This window comes from Lathyrus oleraceus, chromosome 7 (genome assembly GCF_024323335.1).
Source record: "Lathyrus oleraceus cultivar Zhongwan6 chromosome 7, CAAS_Psat_ZW6_1.0, whole genome shotgun sequence".
NCBI lineage: Eukaryota > Viridiplantae > Streptophyta > Magnoliopsida > Fabales > Fabaceae > Lathyrus > Lathyrus oleraceus.
Window position 1 is genome coordinate 191,058,046 of NC_066585.1, and position 17,466 is coordinate 191,075,511.

The 17,466-nt window shown below is 39.7% G+C and overlaps 1 protein-coding gene across 1 annotated transcript; it reads right to left on the reverse strand.

The window, feature by feature from the left end:
• Positions 1-16,617: 16,617 nt before the first annotated feature.
• LOC127102838 (extensin-like) lies at positions 16,618-17,175 on the reverse strand. Its single transcript, XM_051040166.1, has one exon. The coding sequence runs from the start codon at positions 17,173-17,175 to the stop codon at positions 16,618-16,620; it is 558 nt and encodes a 185-aa protein (XP_050896123.1).
• Between the last annotated feature and the right edge of the window lie 291 nt (positions 17,176-17,466).

The window sequence follows — 17,466 nt, forward strand, 5'->3', positions numbered from 1 at the left end:
TGGCAAGAAACAACAAATGTTATGGCATTAATTCCTATTCAACACAAATTATCTGCCATCAATTTTAACGGTCATTTCACTCCTATATAAAGGACAGCAATCAACATTAAGAATTGGCGACGAACAAGAGTAAGCATACACTGAAACATTCTCTCACTCTCTCAATATTTCACAAAGCTTTTGCTTAGAACGTGAAACACTTTTGTTCCTACTGTTGTAATATTTGCTTATCTAAGAAGCACTCTAGATTACATAGTCTTTTATCTATTGTTTTATTTCCTCAAGTGACTCTGCGCAGTCTGTATACTTGAGAGGACTAAGAGATCTTTCTCTTAGACATTGGTTGTAAACAATCTTTCAAGATTAGTGGATTAAGTCCTTGTTGAAGGCGAAATCACCTTGGCCGGGTGGACTGGAGTAGCTTTGTGTTATAAGCGAACCAGTATAAATTCCTTGTGTGGTTTTTATTTTGAAAAAGCGCTTATTTTCCAAACAATTCAAACCCCCCCTTTCTTGTTTTTCTCACCTTCAATTGGTATCAGGGCTTCGGCTCTGTTATTGATTTTCTAATCAAACACTTAACAGTGTAGAGAGATCTAGAACGAGAAAAACTATGACCCACACAAATGAAAGAGATAGTTACAATGCTAAGCCTCCTGTTTTTGATGGAGAGAAATTCGACTACTGGAAAGATAGAATTGAAAGTTTCTTTCTGGGTTATGATGCTGACCTCTGGGACATTGTCACTGATGGATATACACCTCCAGTCTCAGAAAATGGAGTTGAAGTTCCCAGAAGTAAGATGTCAGAAGATCAGAAGCGTGTCTTCAAAAATCACCACAAGGCCAGAACCATACTTGTCAATGTTATATCTTACAACGAGTATGAAAAGATCACCAACAGAGAAACAGCCAAAGACATACTTGACTCTCTGAAGATGACTCATGAAGGAAACTCCCAAGTCAAAGAGACAAAGGCTCTAGCGCTTATCAAGAAATATGAAGCTTTCAAAATGGAAGATGATGAAGCTATAGAAGTAATGTTCTCTAGATTCCAAACTCTTGTTGCAGGTCTCAAAGTTCTAGACAAAGGGTACACAACTGCAGACCACGTCAAAAAGATAGTCAGAAGCTTGCCAAAGAAGTGGAGACCCATGGTCACTGCTCTGAAGCTGTCTAAGGATCTGAACAATATCAGTCTTGAAGAGCTTGTCAGTTCTCTCAGAAGCCATGAGATAGAACTAGAGGAAGATGAGCCTCAGAAAAGGAACAAGTCTGTAGCATTAAAGTCCAGATCTGAAAGACGCAAATCTGACATAACCAAAGCTTTCCAGGCAGAAACTGAAGATGCTGATGACTCTGAACCAGAAGATTCTGATGATGAAGAAGAATTGTCCCTCCTGACCAGAAGAGTTAAACAACTCTGGAAAAAGAGGAACAACAACTTCAGAAGACCAAGACCCAGAGGGGATCAGTCAGAATCAACCTCAAAAGGTAAAACTAACAAAGATATTACTTGTTATGAATGTAAAGAAACAGGTCACTACAGGAATGAATGCCCCAAGCTAAAGAAAGACAATCCCAGAAAAGAAAGTTTCAAGAAAAATACCTTCAGAACAAAGAAAGGACTAATGGCTACCTGGGATGATAGTGAATCTGGTTCATCAGAATCTGACTCTGATGAACAAGCCAATGTGGCATTTATGGCTACCACATCCAGAAGCAGCTCATATGAAGAATCTGAAGAGGTATTTTCTGAACTCTCTCGATCTGATCTAGAATCATGCTTGTCAGAAACTCTTAGCTCATATCAGAAATTAAAACAAAAGTTTAAAAATATAAAAGGCTGTCTTAAAGCTAAATTTGAAGAATGTGGCAAACTTGAGATGACAATTCTAGCACGAGAAGATAAAATCAGATCTTTAACATTAGAAAAAGATGGAGCAAAAAGAAAATGTTTAGAATTGGAAGAAGAGTTGTCTCAAGCACCACAAACTTCAAATACAATAATTTATAAATACGAAGAAGCCTTTCAAGAATTTCTGAAAAATGGGATAGGAAGGAGTGCTATGGCATCCATGATTTATGGAGTCAGTCAGAACAATAAAAAGGGAATTGGGTATGATCCTAAGGAAGATAAAACTTCTACTGGTGATCAACTTAAATCTCCATTTTCATATCACTATACACACACACAAGAACAAAAATTTGAAAATGCTAGAAAACCCAAAGTTATGAGAAACTTTGGGAAAACTAACCAGAAAGGACCCAAGAGAATCTGGGTACCGAAAGATAAGATTGTTTATGTTGCAGATATCCTATGCAGCAAAGTTCAAACACCAGTCATGGTACCTGGACTCTGGATGCTCGCGACACATGACGGGAAGAAAGTCTATGTTCCAAAGCATGGAACTTAAAGACACTGGATTTGTAGGCTTCGGAGGAGATCAGAAAGGAAGGATCAGAGGCTCCGGAACTATTGGTAACGGTAATCTTCCCTCTATATCTGATGTTCTTTACGTAGAAGGATTAATGCATAACTTGTTATCCATAAGTCAATTAAGTGATAACGGTTATGACGTGATCTTTAATCAAAAAACATGTAAAGCCATAAATCAAAACAATGGTTCAGTCCTATTCACAGGCAAGAGGAAAAACAACATTTATAAAATTAATCTTTCTGATTTAAAAGAACAAAATGTTAAATGTCTGATGTCGGTTCACGAAGAGCAATGGGTATGGCATAGACGCTTGGGCCACATTAGCATGAGGAAACTTTCTCAGCTAAATAAACTCGAGTTAGTCAGAGGCCTACCTAAACTGAAGTTTTCTTCAGATGCTCTGTGTGAAGCATGTCAGAAAGGAAAATTTTAAAAAACATCTTTTAAAAAGAAAAATGTTGTTTCTACCTCCAAGCCTCTGGAACTTCTCCACATTGACTTATTTGGTCCTGTGAAAACAGCATCAGTCAATGGAAAGAAGTATGGACTAGTCATTGTTGATGATTACAGCCGCTGGACATGGGTAAAATTCCTAAAGCACAAGAGTGAGTCTCACTCTGTATTCACCAGTTTCTGCTCCAAAGTGCAAAAATAATTTGACTCTAAGATTATCAGAGTCAGAAGTGATCATGGTGGGGAATTTGAAAATAAATCCTTTGAGGAATTATTTGACTCTAATGGAATATCCCATGATTTCTCCTGCCCTAGAACTCGACAACAAAATGGAGTTGTAGAGAGGAAGAATAGGACACTCTAAGAGATGGCCAGAACTATGATCAACGAAACTAATGTGGCAAAGCACTTTTGGGAAGAAGCTGTAAATACAGCGTGTTACATTCAGAACAGAATCTCAATAAGACCTATTCTGGAAAAGACTCCCTATGAATTATGTAAAGGAAGAAAACCAAACATTTCATATTTTCATCCTTTTGGATGTTCTTGCTTTATTTTAAACACTAAAGAACATCTGAACAAGTTTGATTCCAAAGCACAGAAAGGTATTATGTTAGGATACTCAGAACGCTCTAAAGGCTACAGAATATACAACACAGAAACCAAAATTGTGGAAGAATCAATTCATGTCAGATTTGATGATAAGCTTGACCCTGAAAAGTCAAAGCTAGTTGAAAATTTTGCAGATTTAGTATTCACTCTTGCAGGATCTGATAAAGCTCCAGAAGCAACTGTCACTCAAAACTCTGAGGAAATTAAATCCCCAAAAATCCCAAAGAAAGCTAAAAGTCGTATCAACGTATCTGAAGATTTGATTATGGGCAACAAGGACGAACCTGTCAGAACCAGATCTACCTTCAGGACCTCTGAAGATACTCCTCTGGGACTAGTGTCTCTGATCGAGCCTACGTCCTGTGATGAAGCACTTCAAGATAACGACTGGGTTTCAGCCATGCAAGAAGAATTAGATCAATTCACAAAGAATGATGTCTGGGATCTTGTTCCTAAGTCCAGAGACACTCATGTTATTGGAACCAGATGGGTATTCAGAAACAAGCTGAATGAGAAAGGAGAATTCATCAGAAACAAAGCTCGACTGGTAGCTCAAGGTTACAGTCAACAAGAAGGTATTGACTATAATTAAACCTTTGCTCCAGTCGCAAGGTTAGAATCTATTCGTCTTCTTGTATCTTTTGCTATAAACCACTCTATCAAATTATATCAAATGGATGTCAAGAGCGCATTCCTTAATGGCTATATATCAGAAGAGGTGTATGTCAACCAACCTCCAGGTTTTGAAAATCCAAATTTTCCAGAACATGTTTTTCAACTTAAAAAATCTTTATATGGACTTAAACAAGCTCCCAGAGCTTGGTATGAACGTTTAAGCAATTTTCTTCTGGAACACAATTTTATCAGAGGGAAAGTTGACTCCACACTCTTCTGTAAGAACCTTAACAATGATCTCATGATATGCCAGATATACGTTGATGATATTATTTTTGGTTCAGCTAATGCCTCTGTTTGTCAAGAATTCTCTGAGTTAATGCAAGCAGAATTTGAAATGAGTTTAATGCAAGAACTAAAGTTCTTTCTGGGAATTCAAATTAATCAAACTTCAGAAGTTACATACGTTCACCAAAGCAAATACATTAAAGATGTTCTGAAGAAATTTGACATGGCTGACTGCAACTCTGCAAAAACTCCCATGCATCCAACATGCATTCTTGAAAAGGAAGAAGTAAGCAAAAAGGTTTGTCAGAAGCTCTATCGAGGTATGATAGGCTCTCTTCTCTATCTAACTGCTACTCGACCTGATATTCTATTTAGTGTCTACCTCTGTGCCAGATTCCAATCAGATCCTAGAGAAACTCACTTAATAGCAGTTAAGAGAATTCTCAAATATCTGAAAGGAACTCCTAACCTGGGCCTGATGTATGAGAAAACATCAGAGTATAGACTTTCGGGTTATTGTGATGCAGATTATGCAGGAGATAGACTGGAACGAAAAAGCACATCTGGAAATTGCCAGCTCCTAGGAAACAATCTGATATCCTGGGCCAGCAAGAGAGAGTCAACTATCGCTCTATCTACTGCAGAAGCAGAATACATCTCAGCATCACTGTGCACAACTCAGATGCTCTGGATGAAGAATCAGTTAGAAGATCTGCAAATCTTCGAGAGTAACATTCCTATCTTCTGTGATAATACTGCTGCCATTTGTTTAAGTAAGAATCCCATTCTACACTCCAGAGCTAAGCACATTGAAATAAAACATCATTTTATCAGAGACTATGTTCAGAAAGGGATAGTAACATTGAAGTTCATTGATACAGATCATCAATGGGCAGATATCTTTACTAAGCCCTTGGCTGAAGATAGATTTCTCTTTATCTTAGAAAATCTGAACATTCAAAATTGCCCTGAATAAATTGTGCCTCTGAGAATGTAAAATGAGACTCTGACATAAACAAATGTACCTCTGCCTCTGACTCTGATACTTCTACCAAGTTAAGAAGATATCTGAGTTAGAAATCTCCAGGAACCAATCCTTTGGTATTCCTGAAGATCAGATACATCAAACCACGTGGAGCACTTAGCGTCTAACCCTAGAACTTCTAGACAGCTGTCCAGAAGAAAATCAAAGGGCAAACGCTTAAGATCTCCTCGAGCAGTGTGCATACTGTTGGGATTAGACATTCATTAATGAGCCTTAATCATTTCTCCCCCAAGTGTGCTAACTTGATTGTTGTGCTAACGCTGAATTGTGTGTCGTTTTGCATGTGTTTTTGTTTAGGGTATTTAAACACTCCTCTCACATTTCACACACTTATCACTCTCACTCACTCTCAAACTTCTCTGAAGCAATTCTGCAAGCAGTTCATCTTCAACTCATCTTCATCAACTATGGATGCTCAACAACAACAAGTTTTCAACTTTTCACAACAAATGGAATCCAGCACTACTGCCCAAAGTTCAAGCATTCCCACTCCAACAGTTACAGGCGTATCCATTACTCCAGTGTACAAGGAACCCCATGTTCTTGATCGTGAGCCTCATATCAACCTGGCAACTCCCTTTGAGGGACTGGAAGTTTTATGTGAATCACTGGTAGACTTCAACAACATGAAGAGAAATGGAGTTGATCTTACTGAAGAACTCCGTCAACAAGGTTGGGAAAACTACTTCCAAAGGCTCTATGGCCCTGTTTACCCAAATCTCATCAAGGAATTCTGGAGATTTGCTGACGCTGATGATCATTTCATCGTCTCCTACGTATTGGGGGTCAAGATAGTGATCACTGAAAAATCAATTGCTTCATTACTGAATATGGAGAAAACTGGAGGAAGAAGGATCTATGACATCAACCCTAGATCAAGGTACATTGCCCAGGTAATCAATCCCACCATCTTCAAGCTCAACACTGAAGGCAATCCATCAAAGAACAAAGAACTTCATCAAAACCTCAGAGTATTGCTCAAGATCATTCTGGGAACCATTCATCACCGCCCAGCATCGAACTCCTCTGACTACATCAATACAAATCAGAAGTGTATTCTGTATTGCATTCACAAGGGTTTGAAGCTCTGCCTCCCAGCACTACTCTTCAGATATCTCAGAGACTTTGTACGGGAGACCAGAAACAACATGAAACCCAAAACCTACATCCCTCTGGGAAGGCTTCTGTCTGATGTTTTCATCGAAAATGGGCTTGTAGATCATCTGGAGAAGAACAAGCTTATGGAAGATCTGGCGATAGATACTGGAAAGCCTCTTAACTCCAGAAATCTGAAGAGCATGGGAATTCTGAAGAAGATTCAAGTCAAACCCTCGCTGGACACCTCCTGGGACGCCTTGAAAGATCAGAGGAAGCTGCCACATGGTCTTGCAAGGTTCTACAAGAATGAACCCAGAGAAGCAATCCTTCATTACATGCAGCGTCTGAAGGATGAAGGAGTTGACATATCTGACTTCAGACTGGACGATTGTCTAGATTCAGAAGAAGACTTCGTCAAGTACAAAAGAGGTCCCTCTGAAAAGAAGTCTTCTAAGGCAAAGAAAGCAAGGCTAGGAGAAACTTCTAAAACAAGATCTCCAGCGCCTCTGCAAGTAACTACTGGTAAGTCTACTCCCTCTATTCCCTCTGAACCTCCTATGGCTTCCTCTGATCCTCTCCCAGCTCCCATATACACCACCTCTGAAACCCCACCCTCTACAACCAGAACCTCACAACCTTTACCAAAATTCAATCTTGCCCATACCTCTTTACCACGCTCTGAAGCTGAAGAACTCAATCAAACCACCTCTTCATCTTCAGCTCCAGAATCACCTCCCTATCTTATCCTCTCCTCTGACCCAGAACCTTCTGACCCCGCTTCTCCCACTTTAGCTCACCTTCATTATCTAAATCAAAACTCACAACAACCATAACAACCTCCACCTGAACCTGAAGTCACTTCACCACCTCCAGAACTAACAACCAACAATCCTTCTGATGTTCAACCCTCAGACATCACCCCCCAAAACACTTCCGCTAATCCTGAACCTCTAACATTAAACTTAAACCCTCCAAACTCTCCACCCCAAACATCTGAACCTGAACCTGAACATTCCATGCCTACCCTTGAGGAAGCCATAATGTTGTTCGCAGGGGCTTCAGTACAGAAGGTCAAGTCTCTGACCATTAACTCTGGCATCAGTGATGATCCTGACTCTGTAAGGACACACTGGAACAGAGTCATTGGCTGGATGACTTCTGAAGCTTTCAAACTGAAGCACATCTCTGAGCAAGTCAGAAACGACTTCATCAGAGATGCTGAGGAAAGACTATAGGAAAAACTTGCATGAGAAGCTGAAGAAGAAGCAAGAAGACAAGAAGAAGAAGCAGAAATCCAAAGGGCAAAGGAAGCTGAAGCCAAAGCTCTGGCCGATGCTGCTGCTGCCGCTGAAGCTGAAGCACAAGCTGCTGCTGAAGCTGAAGCGAAGGCCGCTGCTGAAGCACAGAGTGCTCTGACTCAGGGGGAGTCCTCCACTGTTGTCCCTATGGTTCTCCAGACACTTGAAGAACTTAAGAAAGACCAGAAGGAACTCCATGCCAGAATGGATAAATAGGATACCGTCAACGACAACATTCAGAACATGCTGGCTCAACTGCTTCAGAGGATGCCTCCGCCTCCCAACCCTTAGGCACTTAGGATTTTGTTTGTTTGTTGCCTTGTTTTCATTGTTCTGATGTTTGCATGTTTGCTTCTTGCCATTATCTCTATTGCTTTTTTATCTGAATATAACATCCTTTTGATTTATTTGTTTAAGTCTTTTTGATTCTGACAAAAAGGGGGAGAAATCGAATATAGCTCTGATGAAATATATTGCCTAATACCTTAAGCACTCTGCAACATACTATTTCTTAAAAATAAATTCATCTAACACTGGACGTAAGAAATTGCAGAAGGTATCAAGAAACTTCATTGCTTGGAAGCTCTGGTAAGAACTTCTGAACTCCCTAGCTCATCTCAGGGGGAGCATCTGATCTGATATTTGTTATGTTTCATCTTGCTATTTAAGTTTGTTTTGTCATCATCAAAAAGGGGGAGATTGTAAGAACAAAAATTGTTCTACAACAGATTCCATGATTTTGATGATAACAAAGGATGAAACCAAAAATGGCACCCTAACGAAAAGTTTCTAAGTGTGCAGGGTTCTAAGGAAAGAAGGAAGAGATCTAATGACGTCATCAGATACATAATCATATCAGATAGAAAACAGCAGAACATCAGAAGCATCTGAAGTAGAAACACGCTCAAGAAGTTCTAACTCTGAGCAAAACAGCAGAACATCAGAAGCATCTGAAGAAGAAGCGCACTCTAGAAGTTCTGACTCTGAACAACGGTATATCATTCCAGAAGCTCTGCGCGTCATCTGAAGACATCATTAGAAGCCCCGAATCAACACAGGAAGATTCCAAGATTCCCAGAGTCACGCAGACCTTGGTAATGGATTTCCTAATACAAAAAGAGTAACGTTAACTTCAAATTCAATATGGTAATGGATTTCCTAATACAGAAAGAGTAACGTTAACTTCAAATTCAAATGGAAAGGAACTATATTTGGAAAGAAGTTTTTCGAGGGGAAAAAGTTGTTTTGGCAAGAAACAACAAATGTTATGGCATTAATTCCTATTCAACACAAATTATCTGCCATCAATTTTAACGGTCCTTTCACTCCTATATAAAGGACAACAATCAACATTAAGAATTGGCGACGAACAAGAGTAAGCATACACTGAAACATTCTCTCACTCTCTCAATATTTCACAAAGCTTTTGCTTAGAACGTGAAACACTTTTGTTCCTACTGTTGTAATATTTGCTTATCTAAGAAGCACTCTAGATTACATAGTCTTTTATCTATTGTTTTATTTCCTCAAGTGACTCTGCGCAGTCTGTATACTTGAGAGGACTAAGAGATCTTTCTCTTAGACGTTGGTTGTAAACAATCTTTCAAGATTAGTGGATTAAGTCCTTGTTGAAGGCGAAATCACCTTGGCCAGGTGGACTGGAGTAGCTTTGTGTTATAAGCGAACCAGTATAAATTCCTTGTGTGGTTTTTATTTTGAAAAAGCGCTTATTTTCCAAACAATTCAACCCCCCCCTTTCTTGTTTTTCTCACCTTCAACTATGTCTATACATTGATATTTCTACTTTTATATATATATGTCTTATGTTTGTTTTATTTGCATTTTTTATTTTAGTCGTTTATTTATTTGTTAGTCTAATATTTAAATTTTGTTTTATTTTTATTTTTATTTTTACTTTTATAAAATTATGCAAGCCAATGATACTAGGAAAATTATAAGACAAATGCTATCCGGACCCCTCAAGCCAAAAGACAAAGAGAAGCCCTAGCCAAAGGACCAAAATCTGGCCCAGCCAGATTTTGCTTTGTGGCGCCCGCCATAGACCCTGTGGCGCCCGCCACAGCGTCTGTAAAAGCTCGGGGCAGAATCCCTTTCTTCACCATTTTCACACCTCACAACCTTCCAAACCCATTTTTTCACCTTGCAAAAACGTCCTTGAACCCACAAAAAGCTCACACCTTTCTCATCCTCACACCATACAAATCATTATCCCGATTTCCATTTTCATTTTCATCCGTCGGATTTCGTAAAAATCCAACCTTTTCACAACCCATTTCATCTTCTTCGTCACATTTCAAGAGCTACACAATGGAGTTTAATGGATTCATTCTTCGAGGAGGGAAACCGGGAGATAGACAAAGGAAAATCATCGAACGGTTGCAAAATCGGGAGATCCTCCCGACAAGGTATGTTGACGAAAACTGTCTCTACACTTTAGGTATCTATCATAGCATATTTCATTTATTAGATAACTTAGGTTTGCATAATTTCTTTTCAAACAAAGAACCTACCTATGAGCGATTGACAATCGAATATTTGAGTTCTTTAATCTATATTGTCAATCCTAACACTGTTAGCACAGTTGGTACTGTCAGATTTAGAATGTTTGCTGTTGAATATGAGTTCAGTACCGACGAACTAGCAGGCTTGTTAGGAATCCCTCATGGGGACGGTGCTATTTGTGAGGCCCCTTTGGATTCAGATTGGTCAGTTGAGGTGTTCTCCTTCTGGCAGAGACTGTCAAACACTTCCATAAATTCTTTTGAGAGAGTTCTTGCCTCGACTATCCATAACCCAACCATCCGAGTTTTTAGATATCTGTTGGCATGTACTATTTTTGGCCGGGAGAATCCAAATAAGGTTAATGCTAGAGAGCTTCTATTTTTTCAAGGAAGCCTCACAAATAGACGAATTAATTCGGTCCCGTTCATGCTTGCTCATATGACTTTAACTTTAAATAAAGCGGGACCGATTTCTTTTGGAGGATTGATTACGTCTATTGCTCGGGCGCTTAACCTGAACAATGAGATAGCTACCCTAGACCCCTTACCTCCTCACACAATTAACCTAAAATTTCTGAGAGACATGAAATTGTGCCGATTGAGGAGAGAAAGAGGCTATGTGCTTATGGTTCATGGTGTAGCTATCCCATCTGTTGTTTTACCATGCACTAGACGTACAAATGTACGAGATGAAAGGAATTAGACCTACGCTTTAGATGCTCCACCTGTTTTGGGTCCTCTTCCTCCTAACGTTCCTGATGAGGCGGGACATGACACTGATGATGAATATGATCGGAGAGAGAGATCTCCCGTACCCCATGTGTCCCCCCATCACATTTCACCACAACATACCGCACCATCTTCTTCTTCTGCAGGTACCGCTCCTGGCTTTTATATCATAGAGGAGATGTGGCATGACCACATGGATAGAGAGCAAAGGTGTGACGACCTACTCTCTACCATCCAACAACAACTGGCGAATAACATGAGCTTCATGCAAGAATCGCAGCGGAGGACAGACAGGTCCTATGACACTGTTTTATAGTCCCTGCAAACGATCACAGATACATAAGCCCGTCAGCAACAATACCACCAGTGACACATAGCACTCATCGAAGCTACTCAGGGTTCCATTTTGGGTAACCTTCCAGAGGTGAGGACCGCTCAGGATGCCTTGCAGGCGAGGATGGATCAGAGAGACCGTCGCCGTACCCGATCCCGTCGTCCACCTCAGGATGGCGAAGGCACCAGTGGTCAGCAGTAGGTTGTTAGGTAACTCTTCCCTTATCTTATTTCGAAACATTGGGGACAATGTTCGATTTAAGTGTGGGAGGAGACTCTATCGTCTTTTCTTTATTGCTTTTCTCGTCTTTTCTTTATCGCTTTTCTTTGCTGTTTTTAGATAGTTTGTTTATTTTTGTTGCCTTTTAGTTGTTTATTTTGCTTTTTAGTTTAAGTGTCTTAGATAATGCATGAGTCTGACGAGTCACCAAATATAATGTATCTTTAGTACAATCTAATCTCCCCATACCTTTAGCCCCACCGAATTTTTTTTGCAAAAGAAAACAGTGTTATTCCAAAAGTTTTCAGGTTTTAAAGACATGTTTTGAGTAAGGATGCGGTGACTTGGGATAACTTTGCGAAACATCAGTATCTATTTTAGCACCATAAGCTTCGTAAATATAGGAATCATTCCCGAAACCCCATATACCATGGCCTTAATCATCATTTCAATATAAGTCCTCAGTAGTTTATCTCAGCAGTCAACTCCGGCCTACGCATCCTCTACGTAGGGGACCGATGCAAATAAGTGAATGATCCAGCAAAATAAATAAAAGAAAGCAAAAAGGCAACTCAGGTATAGGTGACTCTCACAAAGTCATTTAAACCAAAGAATTGTAAAAATTTGCTACAAAAAGAAAAAGAAAAGCTTACCCGCTGTTAGTTGGTTCAGAAGTATCTGGCGCTGAACTCGGTAGGGCAGATTACAATCCGATCCCCCACAACTACAGTTGGGTCAAATAAAAGGGTTTACACAGATTAATGTGCCAGAAACCCCATGTTTAGGTCATAATCACTAACAAGTCACTCTACTATGAAGCATGTACGGATAACGGGTTTAATGTGATTGCGCCTGAATGAAAAGGACACAAAAAGAGATGAAGAGGCAGGCCTAGGTATTGTGGGATAATATGGGTTGGTTAATATAGGAATGAAGTTTATGTCCGTATTTGCGGATTAGTGTCATCATGATACCCTTAGTTCACTCAGTTAGTACCTATCACTGCATCCCGACTTGAACTTAGAACTTTTTTAACCTGAAGCACTCGTTTACACCAGTTTTTCTTTTATGAGCTTTTTAGTGTTTTGCTTGAGGACAAGCAAAGGTTTAAGTGTGGGAGAATTTGATAACACTGAAATTCATCGTATTTTCGACTCCGATTTCGCATGCATTTTAGTAGTTTTATTTTCATTTTGTTGTGTTATTACTATGTTTCTCTTTGTTTCAGGTTTTTACTTTAATCGGAGCCACAATCGAGAAAAGGAGTGAAAAAGAGCTAAAAACCCTAAAATTCAGCATTTTGTACTTGTGGCTTCCACCATGGCTGGCGCCATAGACCCTGCCATGACGTGTCCTAGCTCAACTTCCCTCAACTGCCACGTTCCCCACTACTTCCACTAAGGCACCTCAGACTGGCCTTGTGGCGGGCGCCATGGCCTTGTCGCGGGCGCCACAAGAGGAAAGGTTTTCCCTCCCATTTTCAAGTTGAAGGGCATCCTTGTCATTTCCATCATTTTACTCTCCTATAAATAGAGACTCGAAATTACTTTTTCAATCATCCAAACTTAGAACAGAGGCAAACTCAGAGAAACTTTGTTTCACTTAGGCATATATTCAGTATTTTAAAGTGGTAATCGCTTCGCATTGGGGTGTTACCACAATTATGTAATCAAGTCTGTGATCGAGTCTGTAATCGAGTTTGGAGCACTTTGGAAGGAAGTTAATCCTGCCGCCATTTTCATTTCCGCTTTGCATTTTATTCAACCCTCCGATTGGAGCAGGTTTTTATTACTTTGCCTTTATCTACTTTATTTATTTCCCGCACTCGCTTTACTTTATTTATTTCCCGCACTCACTTTACTTTATTTATTTCCCGCACTCGCTTTACTTTATTTATTTCCCGCGCTCACTTTACTTTATTTATTTCCCGCACTCGCTTTACTTTATTTACTTCCCGCACTCGCTTTACTTTATTTATTTCCCACACTCGCTTTACTTTTATTTATTTCCCGCACTCGCTTTACTTTTATTTATTTCCCGCACTCGCACTACTTTTATTTATTTTCCGCACTCGCACTACTTTTATTTAAATTAATGCACTTTTATTTTACCATGTCTAACTAAATCTATAAGGTTAGAATGTAAGGATTGTAATTGAACCGATAATCCGTACAATTGTTCGTAGAAACACTTAAGGGCTATTTTGACTTTCAACTTAAGTTTTCCCACACTTAATTTCCGTTGGGTAAGATCGAAAGTCGTCCAACGTCTATCTAAACTTAATTGTTTTTAACTATTTCAAAAACAGCGAAAGCGCTTTGTTTAGTTCATTAGGAGTCTTAATTTAAGAAGAAAAGAGATGTTAAAACTATTTTCGGACGCGTTTATAAGTTTAGAGTCTGGTTCGTGAGAACCTCTTTTGGTTAAGAAACCCAAGTTAAAATACTTTTCAACTTAGTCAAGATACTATATTTCTTAAAAATAGGTTTACTACTCTAACGCAATGCGCGCCTTTTTATAAGTGACAATAAGAGGGTTTGATTAGGGAGTACAACTCGGTTTTGAATACGCGAAAGCGACATTTCCTGTTAAATTGGTTCTTTTCAAAGTAGAAAACACTGCCCATAAGTAGTTCTATTAGCAAGTACTTGGATTATTAATTGATTATGTGAATTACATTCGACCCTGTCTTTATTCATTGAACTTTATTCAATACTTTACTTTTCATTGCACACTCTAAAAACACCTATTTTGATTGCCTTTGATAAACACCATAACAATAGATAACGATAGATTGACACTTGATCTCTGTGGATTCGACAATCTTTTATATTACTCTGACGCGTTCGTATACTTGCGAAAAGCACACATCATTCGCTTGAAATTCAAAGTTACTCCAGTCCACCCGGCCAAGATGATTTCGCCTTCAAAAAGGACTTAATCCACTAATCTTGAAAGATTACAAAAATAACTGTCTAAGAGAATAATCCCTTATCCCTCTCAAGTATTCAGACTGCACAGAGTCACTTAAGGAAGTATCTTAGATAAGATTTGTAATGCATAGTGCTTCTAATAACAAGTAAATATTACAAAAATATAAGAGCAACAGTTTTCACGTAAGGGCAACCGTTCGTGAAAGAGTAAAAGAGGATGATTGAGAAATTTTTATTGTTGCGTGTCTCAGGTGTGTTTTCTTGTGATGCAATTCGTCCTTTATATAGGAGTTTGAGTTGACCGTTGGGTGATGACAGGATCTTGGTCATTGAAGAATGATTATTGTCATTACTCTCCCTGTTTCTTTCTAAAACAGTTTTGGGTGCGTCATAATTTCCTTCTAGAAATAGTTTCTTTCTAAAAACAGATTTCTTCATGGTTTTGCGTTCTGAGCTGACGAATCCGTATTCAGAGTCTTGTTAGTCAGAGTTCGTCTTCAGAGGTTGCTTATGTCTGACCAAGCCAGAGTTTCTCTATAATCTTGACTTCTTCAGATTCAGAGTCTGGATTCATTCTTCTTTAGCCGAGTTTCTAACTTCTTTTTGTTTTGCTGGTTCCTGCGTTGATCAGAGTCAGAACCTTCTGAACGCGTTTCCTCTGAGTAGCATCTAAGCACTGGATTCTGTGTCTGATGTTTTATCTATCTGATTGTTTTGGTCAGAGTCCTGCACACTTAAGAAAAAAATTCGTTAGAGTGTCATTTTTGTTTCATCCTTTGTTATCATCAAAATCTTAGAGATATATTGTAGAACCAACTTTGTTCTTACAATCTCCCCCTTTTTGATGATGACTAAACAATACAGAGAGAGGTGAAACAATACAATAAAAAATCTTAGATCAGATAAGGAAGGGGACTCCCCTTGAGTTAGATCCTTAGATAAATCAAAAGTTCTTGCCGGACCTTCCTTGGTTTAATACTTTATCTATTTTCCTGCATATATTTAGTCGTTGGTTTAATAATAATTTTTATTAATGTTTGCAGTGCCTTGAGAGGTTTTAGTTATGTTTCCATCAGAGCTTGTTTTAGTTCTCCCCCTTTTTGTCAGAATAAAAAAGACATAGAAAAAAACCAATTGATATTAATAAAGCAGAGATCAAGAGAGGAGGTACAGATAAGCAGCATAGATCAGAAAGCAAAAAAAAACATCAAAGAAGGAAAAGCAACAAGCAAATAGCCTAGGTGCCTAAGGGTTTGAGGGCGGAGGCATCCGTTGGAGTAACTGAGACAACATGTTCTAAATGTTGTTGTTGACAGAATCCTGTTGATCCAGCCTAGCCCAAACCACTTGTTGTTCCTTTTGCAGTTCCTCCAGAGTCTTCGAGACAAGAGGGACGAACCCAGAGTTGGAGTGCTCCCCATGAGTAAGAGCATCAACTTTGGCCTTTGCAGCTTCTTCTGCAGCAATACGAGCTGCTTCTTCAGCTTCGACTTTAGCTTTTGCCTTAGCCTCAGCAGCAGCAGCTTCAGCAACAGCCTTCTCTTCAGCTTCTCTGATCCGCTATTCTTCTTCTTGGCATGCTTTCTCTTTTGCTTCCTTCCTAGCTTGTTCCTCAGCCTCTCTGGCCAAGCACTCTTAGAGCCTAATACCAGCGTCTCTGATGAAGTCGTTGCGGGTTTGTTTAAAGAGGCCTTTCAGTTTGAAGGCTTCAAAGGTCATCCAATTGATCACTCTGTTCCAGTGGATCCTTACTTTAGAGGGATCATCACTGATGCCAGAATTGATAGTCAGAGACTTGATCTTCTCTATTGAAGACTCTGCAAAAACTTGTATTGCTTCTTCTAGGGTAAGGAAGATTGTTTCTGGTTCAGTGGCAGAGGCTGGGGAGGATGGAGAAGGTGAGTTTAGGGCACTGAGATTTAGTGTGGGAGTGATGGAGGCAACGTAAGTTGTTGGTGTGGGAATGGCAGAGGGTGACAGTGTTGTTTGTTCAAGTTGTGGATTTGGTTCAGATGGTGAGTGGATTGGTTGTTATGCTGGTGGTGGTGTTTGAGGTGGTTCAGATGTGGTTGGATTTTGCTTAGGGGGTGGGGTAGTGACTGCTGGTTTAGGTTCAGAGTGTGATGGTTGTTGAGAGGCCAGAGCACGGGCTTGTAGCTGAGCCAGAGTGGGGGATTGGGGGTCAGATGGTTCATTGTCGGAGGAGAGTACATAGTAAGATGGGGATTGTGGAGATGATGATGATGATGATGGTGATGTAGTTTCATTCAACATTTCTGCTTCAGAAACGGGTGGTGTGGTGGTAGCAAGGTTGAATTTAAGTGAGGGTGGGTTAGAGGTTCTGGTGGTTGAGGGAGGAGTTTCAGAGGAGGTGTATATTGGAGTGGTTTGGGAAAGAGAAGAAGTAATAGGTTTTATTTTAACAGAGTGGGAGAGAGGTATAAACTTACTTGGAGAGCCTGCTAGAGGGACTGGAGGTCTTGACACAGAGGATTCACCCAACCTTGCTTTCTTTGCTTTCTTGGAATTCTCAGAGGGTTCTCGCATTATTTTCATGAAGTTTGGTGGATACTCTGGTAGCCAGTCCATAGAGAATTCAGAGATGTCCACCCCTTGATTTGTAAGATCTTGTAGATAGTAAGCTACCACTTCTGGAGGGTCAATCTTGGAGAACAGATAGAGTCTGTTGGGAATCTCCCTCTAATCCTTGAGTGCTCCCCAGGAGGTATCAAGTGTTGGTTTAGCTCTGACTTGATCAATGATCCCCATGCTCTACATATTCTGAGCATTCAGCGGTCTTCCAATGTCAATAGTGACATCTTCCATGAGTCTGAGCTGAATCAAGTGATCCACTAAGCCACTCTCAATCAACACATATGA